At 45.4% G+C, this 17,863-nt stretch overlaps 1 protein-coding gene and 1 non-coding gene across 12 annotated transcripts in view; one reads left to right on the top strand and one right to left on the bottom strand.

Annotated features, from left to right (window-relative positions):
* Positions 1–17,863, top strand: part of PTK2 (protein tyrosine kinase 2) — a 262,366-nt gene that overhangs the window by 133,483 nt on the left and 111,020 nt on the right. For all 11 annotated transcript variants that reach the window (XM_061172265.1, XM_061172261.1, XM_061172260.1 and 8 more), the window contains one exon: positions 11,250–11,304. In XM_061172265.1, coding sequence (XP_061028248.1) covers positions 11,250–11,304 — 55 coding nt within the window. The remainder of the gene's footprint in view (positions 1–11,249; positions 11,305–17,863) is intronic.
* On the bottom strand, positions 2,933–3,039 carry LOC133077473 (U6 spliceosomal RNA). The gene has a single exon (XR_009697748.1). It is a non-coding gene; the product is annotated as a U6 spliceosomal RNA (small nuclear RNA).

The following is a 17,863-nucleotide window of genomic DNA, read 5'->3' as shown; positions in this document are numbered from 1 at the left end:
CCATAGCAGGAGCAGTGGAGGTGGGAGTTTACCAGAGTCAGGGTCTGCGGACTGGCTGCCTGGTTGGATTGGGGTGAAGGAGGCCAAGGAGGCATCTAGGGACTCTCGGTTTTCTGTCCTGGGCCAGTGGGCATGTCAGTCACAGAAACAATTTCATGTTTGAAGGGAAGGAGGGTAAGTTGGTTGGGATGTGTTGATTTTCAGTTCTGAGGGAATGTTTGTGTTATTTAAATGAAAAAGGAAACAGAAATGTTGGTTTATTTTCTATGTTATAAAATCACTAAAACCACAGCTTAAAAAAAAAATCTCTGATGGTACCCAGTGCCTAGATCTTGGTTTTTAATATCATTCTTAAATGAAAGGAAGCAGGACTCCTGATCCGAGGGGCAGGGGGAGATACATGATGAGCCTAGAGCATCTTGTAGAGCTGGAAAGGAGCAAGTGCTCAGAAAAGCAGATGGTGGGGCTCTGTCAGAGCATCAGATTGGAGTCCCACTGACCAAAGGTAGGGCATTTGGGCAACAACGAATGACTTAGTTTTGGGTTATAGCCCAGAGTATGAAATAAATATCCATGGGCCTATATGAATATAAATAATTGAATAAATAAATATATAGAGAAGTGATAAATCTCCCACATAGAAGAATTCTAAGTAATTTATATAGATACAGCCTGAGGATGCAGATCATAAAATCCCACCCTATAGTGTGGGCTCTGCTTAGTGACATGTGTCTAAAGAATACAGTGTGGAAGGGTGTGTGAGTAACCTGACAGTGGAGCCATCTGACAGGCACTACCTCAGCCAGGTGGTCAAGGTCAGCATCAACACCAACAGTTATGTTGATGGCATGTGTGCCCTTGGTGTGATCTGTTGAGAATGACACTTCGTCTCTGTGGTCTGCTTCCCCAAATCCTAAAAACCCAATCCAGACTTGCGAAAAACAGGTAATTCTCAGTTGAGGGATGTTTTACAATTACCAAACCAGTACTACTCAAAACTGTCAAGATCTTTAAAAACAAGGAAAGTCTGAGAAACTGACACAAGCCAAGAGGAACCTAAGGAGATGTGATGATTAAATTGGATCCTGTGAAACAGAAAAATGACATTAAGGAAAACACTGATGAGATCTGAAAGTGTAGGGTTTGTTAGTAATGATGTATCAGAACCGATTTATTAGTTATGACAGAGGTGCCATAGTAATGCAAGGGAAAGCCAGGTGTGGGCTATTCAAGGAACTCTCTGTACTATCTTTGCATCTTAGAGATGATCTAAACAGGTGAATCATTGTGCGAAGTTGGAGAAGGAGGGCCAGGTCAGTGGCTTGCATTGCAGCGTGCCCGGCCGTCAGAGAGTTGTCCTCAGGGCCACTGTGATGTGGACTGTGTCCCAGCCTGTCGTTGTGAGAGACCCACGTCGGAACGGGAAGGGTAACTGAGCCATGGCAGCTGGGTGAGAGCCAGAGGTGTCATGGGAATGAAGAGAACAGGTACCTGGGGGAAATCTCCGTGGATAATACATTTGCATGTTTTTGGCAACAAGAAAAGTCTGCAAAAAGAAAGAAAATGAAGAAGCAGGTATCCATCAAGATGGATTTGGAGGTATATTTGGAGAGAGGAGCGTTAAGTTCAAGATTTATTTGAAATGAGAGTCAAAAATTGCATTAAAGTTAGTGTGAATTTGGCTTATTTCTAAAAATTACAGAAATCGAGGCGGCAGGAGAACAGATATGTGGAAGAGGGCCCACTGGAGTATTTATTAATCAGTGCCTCCAGAACTTCAGAGTGTCTGTGGGGTCAGTGGCATGGGAAGTGTGGGAATCACCAGACATGAATTAGGGCCAGTGACTATTGCCAACTGCAAACAGAACAAAGCAGTACAGCGTGATTTTGTCAATTAGAGGCCTCTTTAGAGGATATTGATGAAAAACGGAATTATCTGTTATTCCAAAAATGGCCATTTTGTATTAGTTATTCTATATGTAAGATATTTAAATTAAGTAAACATGATGGTTAAGGAAAAGAAGGGGCAGTATGAGAGACTTCCAGTTCCCGGCTGTTACTGTGCTGGTTTGCTGTACCTACTTTCTGAATTCCTCTGCTTCTGCCTCGCCGTAGGGGTCCTTCATAATGGCGTAAGTTGTGTGAATTCACTGCCCCAGCTCAGTGTGAGAAGTGGGGCGATGGAGGGGGCTCTTGCAGCAGGTTGCTCCCCTGTTGGCTGGCTCTTCCACTTACTGTCCTGGATCAGTAAAGCCCTGGGTTTCTGTTTCCAAATCTGTAAAGTAGGGACCATGGTGATACCTACCTACATATTGGGTTGATGTGGGGAGTTAAGAGAGAGAATCATGTCAAGAGCTTAATATAGTGCCCAGCACTGAATAAATGTTGCCCGTAGTTATCATTGGGATCATTATCCAGAGGAGAGAGTTTAAGCACCCTCCCATTTTGGGGCCATTTTATATTCCTTTTGTAAATTGTACTTTTCATCTGTTTTCCATTATGTTTATGTTTTTTTCTTATTGAGATCTTTGTCATACTAACCCATGGTTCGTAATATTTGTTGTATATATTCTCTCCCAATTTGTCTTTTATTTATTTATTTATTTTAAATTTTTATTTATTTTTGGGTGCGTTGGGTCTTTGTTGCTGCGCGCGGGCTTTCTCTAGTTGTGGTGAGCGGGGGCTACTCTCTGTTGCAGTGTGCAGGCTTCTCATTGAGGTGGCTTTTTTTTTTCTTTTTAACATTTTTATTGGAGTATAATTGCTTTACAATGCTGTGTTAGTTTCTGCTTTATAACAAAGTGAATCAGCTATACATATACATATTTTCCCATATCTCCTCTCTCTTGCATCTCCCTCCCACCCTCCCTATCCCACCCCTCTAGGTGGTCACAAAGCACTGAGCTGATCTCCCTGTGCTATGCGGCTGCTTAAAAATATGGAACGCTTCACGAATTTGCGTGTCATCCTTGCGCAGGGGCCACGCTAATCTTCTCTGTGTCTTTCCAATTTTAGTATATGTGCTGCTGAAGCGAGCACTGCAGTGGCTTTTCTTGTTGCGGAGCACGGGCTCTAGGTGCCTGGGCTTTAGTAGTTGCAGCACGCGGGCTCAGTAGTTGTGGCTCGCGGGCTCTAGAGGGCAGGCTCAGTAGTTGCGGCGCACGGGCTTAGTCGCTCCGCGGCATGTGGGATCTTCCCAGACCAGGGGTCGAACCCGTGACCCTTGCGTTGGCAGGTGGATTCCAGGGAAGTCCCCCGTTTGTCTTTTAACTATGATTATATAGCTTTTCATCATACAGAAGTTTTTCTTTTTTAACGTGGTAAAATCTGTCCATTACTTTCATTCTGGTTTTGCGTTTCAAGACCTAATGTTTGTTCTAAAAGTTTTGTGGATTTATTTCTATTTTTACATTTCCAAATGTGTGGATATTTTTTGACTTTTTTTTTTTTTAAATAAATAAATTTATTTATTTATTTATTTATTTATTTATTTATGACTGAGTTGCGTCTTTGTTGCTGCACGCGGGCTTTCTCTAGTTGTGGCGAGCGGGGCCTACTCTTAGTTGCGGTGCGCGGGCTTCTCATTGCGGTGGCTTCTCTTGTTGCGGAGCACGGGCTCTAAGCATGCGGGCTTCAGTAGTTGTGGCTCACGGGCTTAGTTGCTCCGCGGCATGTGGGATTTTCCTGGACCAGGGCTCGAACCCGTGTCCCCTGCATTGGCAGGCGGATTCTTAACCACCGCGCCACCAGGGAAGCCCTGACTTTCTTTTTAAAATTAACTTCTAGCTTAATTGCATTATGATCAGAGAGTATGGTCTCTGTGATAAGAGCTTCTTTGGCTTTTGTTGAGACTTTCTCTGTGGACTAGTGTAAGATCATTTTTCTCCAGTCATTTATTAGAAAGAAACTATAAACATACAAAAAGTTGAAGAATCTCCTGTTTTTGGTCTTTTCTAGTTTCACCATGTCTTAGGCTTGGATTTCTTTTTTATAAGCCCAACTTGGAACAAGATGTGGTTTCCTGATTCTGTGGATTCATGTGTTTCATCTGGAAAATATATGCCATGATCTCTTTAATTGTCAACTGGATGTTTTTTCAGCCTTTATATCTCTTAACATCTTTCATATTTTTCATCTCTATTTCTTGTGGCAGTGTGTGTGTGATTTCTTTAGATTTGTCTTCTAAATCCTTAATTCCCTTTTAAGTAGTGTCTTCTTGACATACCCTGTCCGTTCGGTGTTTCACTTCACCCCTTGTAGTTTTCACTTCCGGAAGTTCAGTTTCCGGTGATGTCATCTCTATCGCTCACGTATGTGATTGTGCCGTTCATTTCTTCAAGCTTCACGCCAGCTGTTTTGTGCTCTGTGTCTGACAGTGACTCTAGGGTTGCTGGGCTGTCTCTATCTGCTGTTCCTCTGACTTCCTGAAGCTCCCAAGTGGCTTGAATCAAAGCCTGGTGGCCCGAGACTGCTGAGGGGGCCTCCGGAGTGGGCATCTGACAAGAGCCAGGGAGTGAATGGCACAACTCACCCTCCCTCAGGTCCCAGCTCAGTCCAGGTCCAGCATCCCCACCTGTGGGCGGCATTGGGTCAGCCCTCTTCACCTCCAGCACTTTGGGTGTATAGGGTGGGGTCCTGCAGGCCTACTTGTTTATTACTGTGTTGGTTAAACATTCATTGTTGTAGCTCAGCCTGTCTTCTGATAGCAGTTCCCTTTTTCTTAAAGTATATTGTTTAGAAATTCTTTTATATGTGTCTTTGGTGGTAAAATTCTGCTCTTGTCATCTTGTAGTTTTCTTTATTTCACCTTGTTCTTGGAAGGTGAAGATTCTTTACTCCTTAGCAATTCTAGTTTAATCGTGATATTTTCTCAGTACTATTCCCTGGGTTCTGTCTTCCACCGCAGCTGTTGAAAAGGCCCACCCAGGGCTGTGGACGAGGTGTGGCTGGGAAGTGGTTCTCCAAGCACACTGAGGCTGTCCTGCCCGGGGACCGGCAGCCAGGGCCTCCGGGGGGTCAGCATTGCCCTTTCCTACTGGTTTTTGCTAGTAGCCTAGAGCCACTTAGAAGTGTAAATATTTTCTCAGTATGGAAAAGAATTATACATGAATGCAGAATATTACTTGTTTCTTGTTAGTTTATTTTAGGGTTCTGGTTTTTCTTGCCAGTAAGGAGAAAAACTGTGAAATAGTCCATATAGTTGCTTAGTTTCACCAGAAAATGTATGGACAGTCTCTGTAATTTATAATGTACTGAAGAAAACTCCTTCAGCTTTACCACATTTCAGAATAACTATTTTCAATTATGCAATAAATGATCAGGCCCAACTTCGGAGAGTGGGAAAAGCACTATCTAAAAACATTTGCATTTTTTCTTTAAACCAACTAAAGAGTTAATTAGTCTCTTTTTTCTATGTCTTTCCAACCCTGGTAGGACCAAGGTGCCTTTTCTGTAGGCAGAGGGGAAGTACTGGCCGTGAATCTCCAGCCGCAGGCCCAGAATGTGGCCTCGCGGGGTCTTACCCTGCAGGGCGCACTCTGGAGTGTACTCAGGTGGCTCTTTTATTCACGCCTCTTGTAAATCAGAGACGGGAGTCAGATGAGATATGTTAAGAAAAATGTTTTAAGCTTAAAAACTGCATTGCTGACAATGACAGATGAAACCAAAATAAGCTAATAATACAGTGTTAAAATTATGGTTCCTAATGTGATATTGTAGAAGGAAGAATCTTATGTACCAATGATTCTTCTTCAACGTACAGAATTATACTGTGAAATTATTTTAAATGAATCACGTAACTTTTCAGTTCTGCTCATTTCCTTATTAAGTGGTTTGCTTTTTTTAAAAATTCATTTTTAATCATCTTTGCATTTAATGTATTTTGCTGTAGTTGTTTGTGTAACTGTGTCTCTTCTCTACTAGAGTAAGCTGTATTGATTGTAGGGACCTCCTGATATTTCCAGCACTTAGCAAAGTGTCTGATGTTTATTAGGTATTCCATCGATACTTCCTCAGTGAATAAATTTGTGATATAAAATTAGCTGAGGTTAATTCTAATTGTGCATTGTTTTCATTCATTTTTAAAATTTTTCTTTCTTGTCAATAATAATCTAGTGCTTTTTTTAGCTGCCTGTAATAATTTATCAGTGAAGGGGATGCTCACAGATTTGGCATGAATTGATTGACAGTGGCTTAACTAAGATAGAAGGTACTTTCTCTTTCACATAAAACAAGTGCTAGGCAGTCAGTGCTCCTCATCACCAGGGCACTAGGCCCCTTGAATCTTGCCACCATCATCCATAGCTGCCACCTGGTAGCCTAAGATGGCTGGTTAACCTTACCTGTCACAAGGAGGAAGAGATGGACCTTTTCTCTCTCTCCCAGCCCCCTTTAAGGACACATATGTGCATGTAGTGCTTTCCCTGAGAGGGACATTGGCTGAAACAGTGTCACATGGCCACACCTGGCTTCAGGAGAGGAAGGCAGCATCACCTGGTATACCTGGCCAAAGATGACTTCTCATTACTCAGGTTGAAGGAGAGGATCATTAAGACGCAAACAGCGATTTCCATTGAAGTTAGAGAATTTTAAGTTTTATCAGTTTTTAAGAGGCTTAAGGTATCATTTTAGAGGTTAAAGGACCTCAGTGATATTCTTAATGATACTCAATTCTTGAGAGTTTTGGGGCGAGGATAAGATAGGGATACTGTATGAAAACGTGCGTTGTAGTTTTATTTTAAAGTCGTTTTTGGTTGCCTTTTTTGCTGGGGCTTTAAATTTATGAGAGTTACGTCCACAAAGTATTAATTAGTTAAAGCCAACAGACAAGGTCTGAATCTTCTCAGAAGTAGTGTCGAAGGAGAGGTAAGTTTATACTTGACCTGAGAATTCACTTATAAGAAGCTTAATGTATGTAAATAAAGCTATTCAAGCCTCAGGCCTCCAAGGCCTGCTGTGTCATGGGTTTTGGGCGTGAACGCACGTGTGCGCAGGACAAGGCCCCAGGCTGGGAGTAGCTAGGCGGTACCCGAGTGCGCTCTAGAAAGATCATCGGGGAGCTGGTGTGGGGTGCGGACCGCTGGACAGTGCCTCTTCCCCCTGATGCGGGGAGTGGCGCCTGCTGCCTGGACCATCTGGCGGCGAGTGTGGTCAGGGGTGCAGGAGGATGGCACAGTCGTGGGGGGAAGGCAGAGCTCTGAGGTTTAACAAAAGGGAAAGAGCAAGACGGCCTCATCAGCCAGCAGTGGTCTGAACGTTTCATTAGAAGGACAGAGGTAAATTAAACGTTAACTAAGAAAATTCTGGTTTAAAATTGATCACAAATACAGTTTTAAGCCCCAGACACCCCAAATCTCAACGAGTAACTTTCCGGGCTCTGAGAGCGTGCTGTCTGATGGTGCCTGTCACGCGCTTGCACAGCTCGGGTCAGTGTCTCACCGGAGGAAGAGACCGCAGGGCAGTGACTCCCCCCTCCCCCTCCCCCCCATACCTAAAGTGATGCCCAGTGTGGGGAAGCGGGGGAGTACAACAGGCTTGCTTTCTTTGAAGCTTCAAATCAGAGTGAGTTGCATCTTAGAGAAAAGTCGGAGGAAGAGTTACTGGGAGATCCTGCTCCCGTGCACGGGCAGCCCCAGCCCAGGCTCCTGTCTGGCCCCCACTCCCTCCTGCGGGATCCGCGGTGGTCTTGCTGAGTGGGCCCCCCGGGAGTCCCGGGCGGTCGTGGTTGTCCCCGTGGGGCTGTGTGGCCGGGCCCACCGCCCTCTCTGAGGAGCCCCGGGGGCCAGGGAGCCGAGGCCGGGGGCCAGGGAGCCAAGGCCGAGATTTCATTGCTGTAAGCCCGCGCCACCATCGCAGCGCCCTAGGCTGTGAAGTGTCCTGTCCGCCCAGCCAGCGTGGGCGCCCTTAGCCCCCGTGGCTCCTGAGCACCTGAAGTGGAGCCGGTGCATCTGGGAACTAGACTGTTAACTGAATCTTAGCTAATTTAAGTGTGAATCCTTCATGGGGCTACTCTTGTGGACAGTGCGTTCTCACCTAATATTAATATCTCGTTAACTGCGCGTGTGGGTTAAGAAGGTTCCTTTGAGCTCACGTGGGAAATCTGACAGCCTGATACTGGGGTCTGGGAATTGGGGGGTGGCTGTATCCTAAAAGTTTCATGAAAGCTAGTTTTAGTCAAATGAGTTTACCTGTATTTAGGATCTACCCTTTGATAACTATTTACATAGTAAAGAATTGCCTCATTATAAAGGCCAGTAATTTTATTTTGTTTGTGCTACATCAGTAGTGTTTACTCTTTTGTTCACCTTACCTCACGGCTGTGCAGACTTTGGGCTCAAGTGAGTTTTATGTCACATAAAGCTGAGAGCTAGCCTGCTGCCCATCAGAGAGCTCATCGTAAGCCAGTGCCCGACACGGGCTGGAGGGAGGTGGCCACGTGTGAAATGGGACAGCCTGTGTGGCCCTGCCAGGCTTCCTGGAGAGTGCTGAATGCAGATGTCTCAGGAGGCTTTCCCTAAAACCGTGAGCGCAGCACCTGAGGTGTTTCCCAGTGTCCTCCACCGCCAAGCCTCATAGATGGGCTTCTTGGTAAAGTTAAATCAGAATGTGTGGAGGGTGGTGGTGGTGGTATGGAATTCTCCCAGCGATTCTGTGTTCTTTAGCCTCATTTTTATTTTCTCACTTGCCATGTGTCCCATTTTAAAGGGTTCTAATGTATGGGCAGGTGTTACAGACTCATTATTACTCAAAAGTAGTTGGAAAAACTAAACTGCATACTTGCTAAGCATTAGTTGGCCTTAGCTTTTTTTTCCTTAAATGGTGTTGTCCTCACCTTGGAAGTAAAAGTAACACCTGGTAATAGGCTTTATTTTCACACAGAAAAATTCAACCCCCTTGGTCCATCTTTAATTTTCCCATTTGTGACAAAAATGAGTATGATAAATTTTCTACTTTCCATTGAACTCTAAGAAAAATATTGGGTTGGCCAAAAAAGTTCATTTGGATTTTCTGTAATAGCTTATGGAAAAACCCGAACGAACTTTTTGGCCAACTGATAGCCGCAGAGTGGTGTTGAGTAGTGGCAGCTGATGGTCTCACCGTGGGGAAGAGGCCATCCCTGGCCCTGGTGTTCCCTGCCCCCCCATCCAAAGACTTACGTGGCCAGCTGCCTCCTTGAGATCTCCACCAGGAGGTCTCGTGCACCCTGCTCGACCCCTCGCCAGAAGCAGAAGTCCCAGGAGACACCCCCGGGCCCCCGGCCTTCCTCTTCCTGGTGCCTCAGCCTTCCGTTGTCACCTTTCATTCAGCGCTGCTGGCTCTGCGTCCAGAGCATCCCTGAGTCTCTGCTGCCCACCCCCGCTCCCACCGCCCTCCTCCGGGCTCCCGGCAGAGCCTCCCTCCCGCCTGCCTTCCAGCCTGTGTCCTCCCCTCCTCCCTACAGCATGTCTGCTCTTGGCAACATCAGGTCACGCCTCCCTCTGCTCAAGATGACGGCTAGTCAGGCCTGTAGACCAGACTCTTGCCAGACAGGAGGGGCGTCCCGGGTGTTTCCGGGGAAAGGGGAACCACCCGTGTAGAGTTCTAGGGACTTAACACATTCTCACTGTCTCCTTAGCACCGCTGTTGGCAGCAGGGATTAGCATCCCTATTTTACACGTGGGTCACTGAGGTTGACAGGCATGAAGGCATAGCCAAATCCTTCCTACGGCAAAGCCAGGATTCCAGTGCAGAGCTCCCTCTATGAAAATAAGTTCTTTTTATTATGGAATAGCTGCCTGCAAAGGAAGATAGGGAAGAAAATGCTCAGGAATAATGCCTCTAAGATTCTAGGGTGTTGGTTTATCTTTTATGTGCTTATTTTGCTACTTCCCATAGTGATTAGCACCCAAATCCTTAAAATGCAAAGTTCCTGTCTTTTTAGGAGGCAACAAAAAGTGGAAGAACTTGGGTGGACACTTTTCCCTGTTCATATCTGAAAAGATAAGGAAGGGAAGTTATAAACAGAAGTGGTTAGAAAAATAAATGGAAAACAAGGAGTTGTATGGATTTGCTGATAAGTAAAACCAGAAAACTGTGTGTCATGGGAGCTGAGGAAGGATTTTGTACGGGTGTAGTGGACATGGCCATCATCATCATCACAGAGTGAAAAAGAGTGTGAGAACTGAGACCAGGGTTTAGCAGGGAGTTCGCCGGTTTAGGTGCTAACTAGTAGAGTATGGGATAGGGGATTAAAACGTTTGGATCTAGAGTCAACCATATAAACTCTGACATGTTTTCTATGGTTTCATTAGTAATACCTGCTAACTTACAGTTACGTGTGAAGAAGTCATCCCTGCTTTATTTTTTTAATATACTTTATATTCATTTTATTTTTTTATGTAATCCTGAAAAGGTACCTGTATTTCGCTTTTCTCCTTCTTGATCCTTTTATATTTCCATGTGTCTCCTGATAATCTTTCATGTGTAGAGGCTTTATTTCATCTTACTAGCTCACGATTGCCCTCTAGTGGCCAAAAGCCTGGCTCACTTAGTACCCAAAGTAAGTAGAAAATGAGAGTGAGCCATTCTTTCCATCGGTTTTCTTGGCCGGAATGCTCTGAGGCTCTTGTTACTAATGATTGATTTTGTAGCTTGATCTAAAGAAAATGACTGGGATTTTCAGCATTTCCACACATTCAGCTTTTTGACCTTAGGCCACTCACTTAATTTCTCTTTTTTTGTTTTGTTTCCTGTGTGAAACTGAGATTATAAACATTGATTAATGTTAATCAAAAAGTTTATTTTTAAAAGCAGTCAACTTTTAGGATTAATCTAAGGTATTTAAACTTCCCTGCTATATCCCAGATCTTTCCCTAATCAGGCCAGTCTATACAAATACAGCATTACCCAGTTGGAATCGAGGTTTATAAGGCTAACCTTCAAACAATGTTCAAAGAAGCACAGTTTGTTTACATGTTGTAATTTACAAAGAGGCAATATTTTAGAGGGTTTGCAATAGTAAGGCTTAAAAAAAAAAGACTTTCTACCTAAACCAACTTGTATCGGTGTTTCCTGCACAGATCTAGAAAATTACTTGTCCCACGTGTTCCATGACTGTGCGGGTACATTGGAGCTTTATTATACTTATTTCCTTCTAGAATAACGTGTGGAAGGGTAAATAATTTAAACTGCTTTTATGTTCTTGCAACAATGTCATGTTATTCATTGATTTGGTGGTGTTATTTGTTAATACACTTCTTTTTATATTTCAGAAAAGATGTTGGTTTGAAGCGATTTTTTCCTAGGAGTTTACTGGATTCAGTCAAGGTAATTAGAGTCTGCTTTATCGTAATAGGTGACCGTGCTAGGCAAACACCTCCCCCGTGGTGTGTGGTTTTCTCCTTTACGTGTAAAAGTCATAATATAAAAAGCTGGCAGTTATTCTAGTCATACTGATGGCAAGTAGATTTTTAAAGGTGTAGCATTCTGCCAGAAAACCATGGTTTCGCTTCTTGATTGTGAGTGCACCCAGCTAAGTACAACACCAAGAAAGTTGCGTTCACAGCGGTCCTCATCACCTAAATCTTCACGGTCTCGGGTATTTTGACACACGAAGGTAAAGAAGCAGTACGTAAAAGAGCCATAGTGGCAGCTGTAGCGCGCGTGCATGCGCACGCGTGGAAGTGTGTTCTGAAGGTCTGTCTTCTCTTGTTTCGACCAAGGGCACTCCTCCCCATTAGTAACTCTTGCAGAACACCAGTTCCTGTCTCTGCCTGTAGCTCCCACTGCAGGGGAGGGCACACCGGGGACCTGAGGTGTGGTTCCTCAGCCCATCCAGAACATGGTCCAGTGTGGTGTGAGGACGCAGCTTTGGATGAAGATAGAGTCCAGCTCAGATGAGCGCTGCCATTTCCTAGCCTCATGGTTTGGGACCTGGTTTCTTATTTCCACGATGAAGAAAATGATATTTTGTAGGGTTGGTGTGGCTATTTAGCAGATGAGTGTGTGTATTTGTATAAATGACCGCCACAAGCACCTGTCACAGTGCAGTTTATAAACCGTGGCTCTTACGGCTCTGACTTTTCATCACAGAGGACATGTTCCACACTAGAGCAGCCATGTGGAAGACCGTCCCACTCACTGAGGCCCAAGTGGGATAAGACAGAACACAGGGGTTCAGAAAACTGGCTTGGAAGCCAGCCTGCCTTGGTGAAAGTTCTGACCCGATCACCTTGAATCACTTGGGACTCAGTTTGACCTGGAGAGTGAGGCCCTGGCGTGGGCGCAGAAGCCCACCCTATGCATCGGCCTGCCCTTTGCTGGGTGGACCCAAGGGGAGACGCTCACAAGTGTAAGACACCGTTCTTCAGGGCATTCACCCCATCATTGGACAGAGAAGTGCACCACCCAGGGTAAAAGTAAAAAGCAGGAAAGGATACGAAAATGGCTGTATCACATTAGCAGCACCATCGGTGCTCAAACATTAGTCCCGGCATGGCCTGAGAATTACTGCGAAGTCTCCTTAGAGCTGTGTGTAGATAAGCAGTTATCACAGGAGGTATGACTGCTGGCATTTGGGAGTCCAAGAAGTTATTCTATATTTAAAAAGGATCCTCAAACTCCAAACAAGCCACCCCAGGTCCAGGTCACAGGTGCCATGGTGTAAGTGTAGCCGAGGTGAGAAGGCCCCGGGGAGGTCCCCCATCGCCGGCTCTTCTAAAGCTCAGCCTCGGCGTCCTCTCCCGTACAGACTGCTCACCTCCCTAAGCGGGGCTGCAGAAACATCCTCTACCTTAGGGTCCTGCTCATGATCTTAATTTTTAATTTTACTTTCTCAGGCTTTAATTACTAGATATTTACTTGTTTGTACTTTGTCTGCCTGCTTCCACTATATTTTAAGATCCATGAGGACAAAGATAACATCTGCTGTGTTCTCTGCTCTAAACCCTGTGTTAGGCATAATCCCGGGCACACAGTAACATTCGGTAAATCTTATTTAAGTGAAAAAATGAATGAATAAGTTTAAGGGCCACTTGAAAGATGACTGGACTTAGAGGAGGCACTTTCCAGGTAGAGGGTACCGTGTGGAAGGAGGCATGAGAATAGCGCAGGTGATACTCCTTCACAAGATAGAAGAATCGGAAGGCTGGAGAAGCTCGTTTCCCTGGGCAGCCCGCTCTGCCCCTGCTGTCACTCCAGAAACGTCCCCCTTCCTGCACAGGACTTGTCCCCTCCAGGTGTCTTTCAGGCTGTCCCTCAGGACCCAGCCTGACCGGCCTTCCTCATCCTGACCCTGCTGCCGACCCTGATGCGCTTCTGCTGCTGTTTGAGCTCCAGCTGGCAGTCAGGTCAGCCCTGTGACCAGAGCTCAGACACTGCGGTCACCTGTGTGGACGTCAGTACTCAGATGAGAGCACGTAGGGGCCCTGGGTGTTCATGGCAGGTTTCATGGCAGGGGAGGGACATGGCCACCTTTTGGACTTTAGAACATAAACCTGACAGCAGCATGGAGGACAGATCGAAAGCAAAAACACTCCAATCAAGAAGGGTTGGAGGTGATTAAGGTAATCAAGGTGTGCAGTGTCAGCCCTGGAGGCAGTGGTAGCTGAGCCTTGTGTGTGCGCGCGGGGAGTGGAGGGGAAGGAATTGAGCCTCGGGAGCTTGAGAAAACTTCACGAGCCAAACAGATAGCACTTGTGTTTTCTGAAAGGTTCAGTTGCTGTTGATTTTGATGCAAGCAGGGAGAACAGAATTGACTTTTAGCTTCTGTTTCTTAGGTACAGATTCGTCTAGTGTTTCATTTCTCACACGCTTTCTAATATAAAGGAAATCAGTATACTTTTGTAAAACAAATTATATATATTTGGCTTCTTAAATAGCTTAATCAGTAGTTCATATCCTTATGCCAAAATTTTTTCACCTTCTATGTAAATTCTTTCAACTGATTGCCATCAGACTCTTGTGGGTATGACTGACATAAACGTATACCCATAGGTGTGTAACAGCTACAGTACAAATTAGGTTGTGTTCAGACAGTCTCCTCTTCAAAACTATTGCCAGTGAAACTTCAGCTAACAAGAAATTCACATCAGCTTCTTGTTTCTCCCGGACTAGCCCTATAGAATGGCTAGACCAATTAGTATTTGCTTTTCCAAAGGCCATTTTGTTTTATATGCCTTTTTCCCTTCATATCTAGATTTCTAGAAGATCATTTGTAGTTAATGCTCACATTGAAGGGTTGAAAGGTTACCTTATATTTGATGGAACTTAAGCTATGATTGATTGATGGCAAAACAGGATTGGGGTGTATGTGTCCGATTACTAAGAATAATTTACAAGATATTTAAATTTTCTGACTCTTTGATCTTAGTAGTGCCAGAGGCACATTTTTAAAAACACTGTACCAGTAAAACAAGTCAATCCCAACCTGAGGATAGTCTACAAAATTGACAGCTGGGCGATGGGGAGACATGAGTAAATGCAGTGTGGGGTCCTGGAGCAGTGAGAGGGCGTCAGTGGGCAAACCAGGGGGTCTGAGTAAAGTCTGAAGCTAGCAAGTACTCTTGTACCAACGTTGGTTTCTTAATTTTAACGGATGTGCCAGTGTCGTGTGAGATGTTAACTTCTGGGGCAGGGGATGGGGGGAGGTGGGCACTGGACGAAGGGCAGGAATTCCATACTGTCTTTGCAGCTCTTCTGTAAATCTCAAATTATGTTGTAAATAAAATAGCCAAATTTCAACTTATTTGAGTATAATTCACAGTAGAAATCTAATTTTAGAACTAGAGATGTTGCAAGATCAATAGTTATCAGTTTTTTGAAGTATCTGTACATCAGAGTAATAGAGTGGTTTCCTAGGGTCCTATCGGGAGCACTTAGTTTAGTCATCATTCCCATCCCTGTGGTTAGCACGGAAGTGCCCGGCTCAGCAGTCATTCAGCAACCAACCCCTGGCGTCCGCTGTGTGCCCGGGAGAATGAAGCCTGGTGTCAGCACGGAAGTGTCCGTCTGGTCTGGGCTCCTGTAAGTAGGGTGGGAAGAAAGCACGCTTCAGACGTACACACACACACACACACACACACACACACAATGGAATGTTTCTCAGCCATAAAAAGAAGGAAATCTTGCCACTTGCAGCAATGTGGATGGGCCTTGAGGACATTGTGCTCAATGAAGTTAAGTCAGACAGGGAGAGACAAATATTGTGTGACCTCACTTATATGAAAAGAAAAAAAGCCAGCTCCTAGATACAGAGAACAGCTTATGGTTGCCGGAGGTTGGAGTGGGTGAAATGGGTGCAGGGCTCAAAAGGTACAGACTCCAGTTATAAGTAAGTCCCAGGGATGTGATGTACAGCATGCTGACTGTAGTTGTCAACACTGTTTTGCATATTTGAAAGTTGCTAAGAGGATATGTCTTAAAAGTTCTCATCACAAGAAAAAGAAATGTGTCACTCTGTGAGGTGTTGGGTGTTAACTAGACTTACTGTGGCGATCATTTCACAGTATATACAAATACTGAATCATTACATTGTACACCCGAAACTAATACAACGTTATACGTCAGTTATAGCTCAGTTAAAAAACACACACTTCGCATGCACTGTTACCGTTATCTATGTTTAGCATTTGGTAGGTGGGGAGATAATTCCTCAATTAATGTTTCTTAGCCTGCTCCTCTTTTCTTGCATATTTTCTTTAGCGCTACATTATAACTTTTTCATCCAGGAGGCCCTCGGAGTCCATTGCTGCTAGCAGCATCTGATAAATATTAGGTTGATTAATATGAAATTATTTTTGTTGTTCAGAAGGCTGAATAGCAGCAATTTCCAATGATTCTTCCTAATAATACTGCCTCATTTTGAGTAGTTTTCTCTCTATATATGAATTGGTTTAAAATTGACTAGCATTCATTGATAGATGCCTTGTTTCCTAAGTCTGGGCAAACACAAAGCAGATTTTGAAACCCTATAAACAGGGAAGTGTATTGATTAATATCAAGAGATTCTAGGAAGTCAGATTTTGTGGATTTTTTTCCTTACTGAGAAAGGAGGAAAGATCTGATGCTTTCTGAGGCATCCTTCTTAGAAACGAATCTGGGGCTCCTTTCAGATAGCGAGGGTTTTCTAGTTCCTGCCCAACACTGGCTGCTGCAGGCCAGAAATCTCAGTCCTCTTGGGTGGCCACATTGAAGTAGAGACCCCGAGAAAGCTCGGGCACTCACTCCCGGCCAGGTGCGCCCGCCCTTGCCTGGCGGGGAGCCGGGGTGTGGCTGTGTCCCAGGAAGTAGCCCTGAATGGGCGCGCTCCCTCCTGCAGCTCCTGCGGCTGCCGCTTATGAGTGTGACCTCCTGTCTTAGCCGGGTGACGTGTAGGACTCGGGAGGGGCCAGGCAGAGCAGCATGCGGAAAACTGACAGAGTCAGCTGGATGACACAGAGGCGTGAAACTGTAGCTCGGGCTGTCTGTCTGCTAACACTGCACAGTTACTATTTTTAAACCTATTTGCCCAGTTACTCAGAAGTTTTCCAGCAGGTTGAGTGGTCAGGTGCACAGTTTAGTTGACCCCGTGCACACCCATTCCACGGGTGCTGGGGGTCGGGGGACAACAGCGAGGGAGGGAGACGCGGAATTGGGAGCGCCTGTGCCGTGGGCTCGATAGGAGAACGAGGATGAGCAGGGACCGTAAGGTGTTGCATTTCATTTTTACACGTACGCGTATTTACCTGTGACGTGTGAGTTACTTCTACATACTTAATAGAGAACTAACTAACTATGTATAATGCTCACATCACAGGTATTTCCATTTCCTTGTTTTTCACTAGTCTCTCTTCTACCAGAATTCTGTATCCACGGGAGACCATCAGAGAAATCAAAGCAAGAGCGGGGCTGCTGCCTGGGAAGCTTAGAGAAAAGAACATGGCTTTTGGAAAAGCACTTTGAGGACGTGGCAGTGCAGTGGGTTTTGAGAGGTGGGCGAAGGAGGTCAAGGTTGCCGCCTAGGTTTCTGTCTCTAAGCCACTGGGAGATTTGCTGAGATGAGGAGGACCAGGCCTGGAAGAAAGTCACAAGTTCTCTTGGTGGCACGCCAGGTTTCAGGTGTCTGGGAATTTCAGGTGGAAAGCTCAGGTGGGCACGTGCACGTGTGTGGGTCTAATGCTCAAGAGGAGACGCAGAGAGTGTTTGCAAAGCCTGGAGTCAGAAGAGCTGTTAAATGCCGTCTCAGCTGTGGTGAGAATGGCCTTTTTCAGTCTCTGGGCTCGTGGCCAGAGCTTGGACGGCTCTTCCCCAAACCACGCGTCCCAGACTTCTCTTTTACAGAGTGTCCAAGGCCAACCACTCATGTTGTAGGTAACATCTGATAGTCAAACCTTGCTGCCCTTGAACCCATTTTGCTTCTCTTCAGTTTAGTTCCTGTGATCTAAAACCATAACTGATTCTCTTCCAATCGCCTGTAGTTCCACACTTGCCTCACCTGTCAGAACCCCAGCCCTGGTTAAAACCAGTGTTGGCCTACCAAGCAGGCTTTGGCCCGCACTTCTTTCCTGCGGCCACTGTATTTGTGGGAGCCATCAGGCCCCATGCCTGTAATCAAGTCGGCTGGAGACCGTAACGTTCTGACCCAGCCCTGCTGTCTCCTGAGCTCGGGTCTATATCCAGCTTTATGCTCAGTGGTTCAGATCGGGAGACTTGCGGATCTCAGGCACGTTCTGAATTAACGTGACTTTATCTTCCCGGAGCCCGCCCCTTCTGTTTGCCCGCTTGTTCCACCCAAAACTCGAGTTGTGTCGACTTCCCGCTTTCCCTGCCATCTCGAGCATCATCCAGGTGGCCATGCGTGCCCGGCGCCGGTCTTTCTGCTTCCATTCTCCCCCACACCTTCTCTGCA

The sequence above is a fragment of the Eubalaena glacialis genome, chromosome 17 (assembly GCF_028564815.1).
Source record: "Eubalaena glacialis isolate mEubGla1 chromosome 17, mEubGla1.1.hap2.+ XY, whole genome shotgun sequence".
In the NCBI taxonomy this organism is placed as follows: Eukaryota; Metazoa; Chordata; class Mammalia; order Artiodactyla; family Balaenidae; genus Eubalaena; species Eubalaena glacialis.
This window is presented reverse-complemented; position numbering and strand designations above follow the sequence as displayed.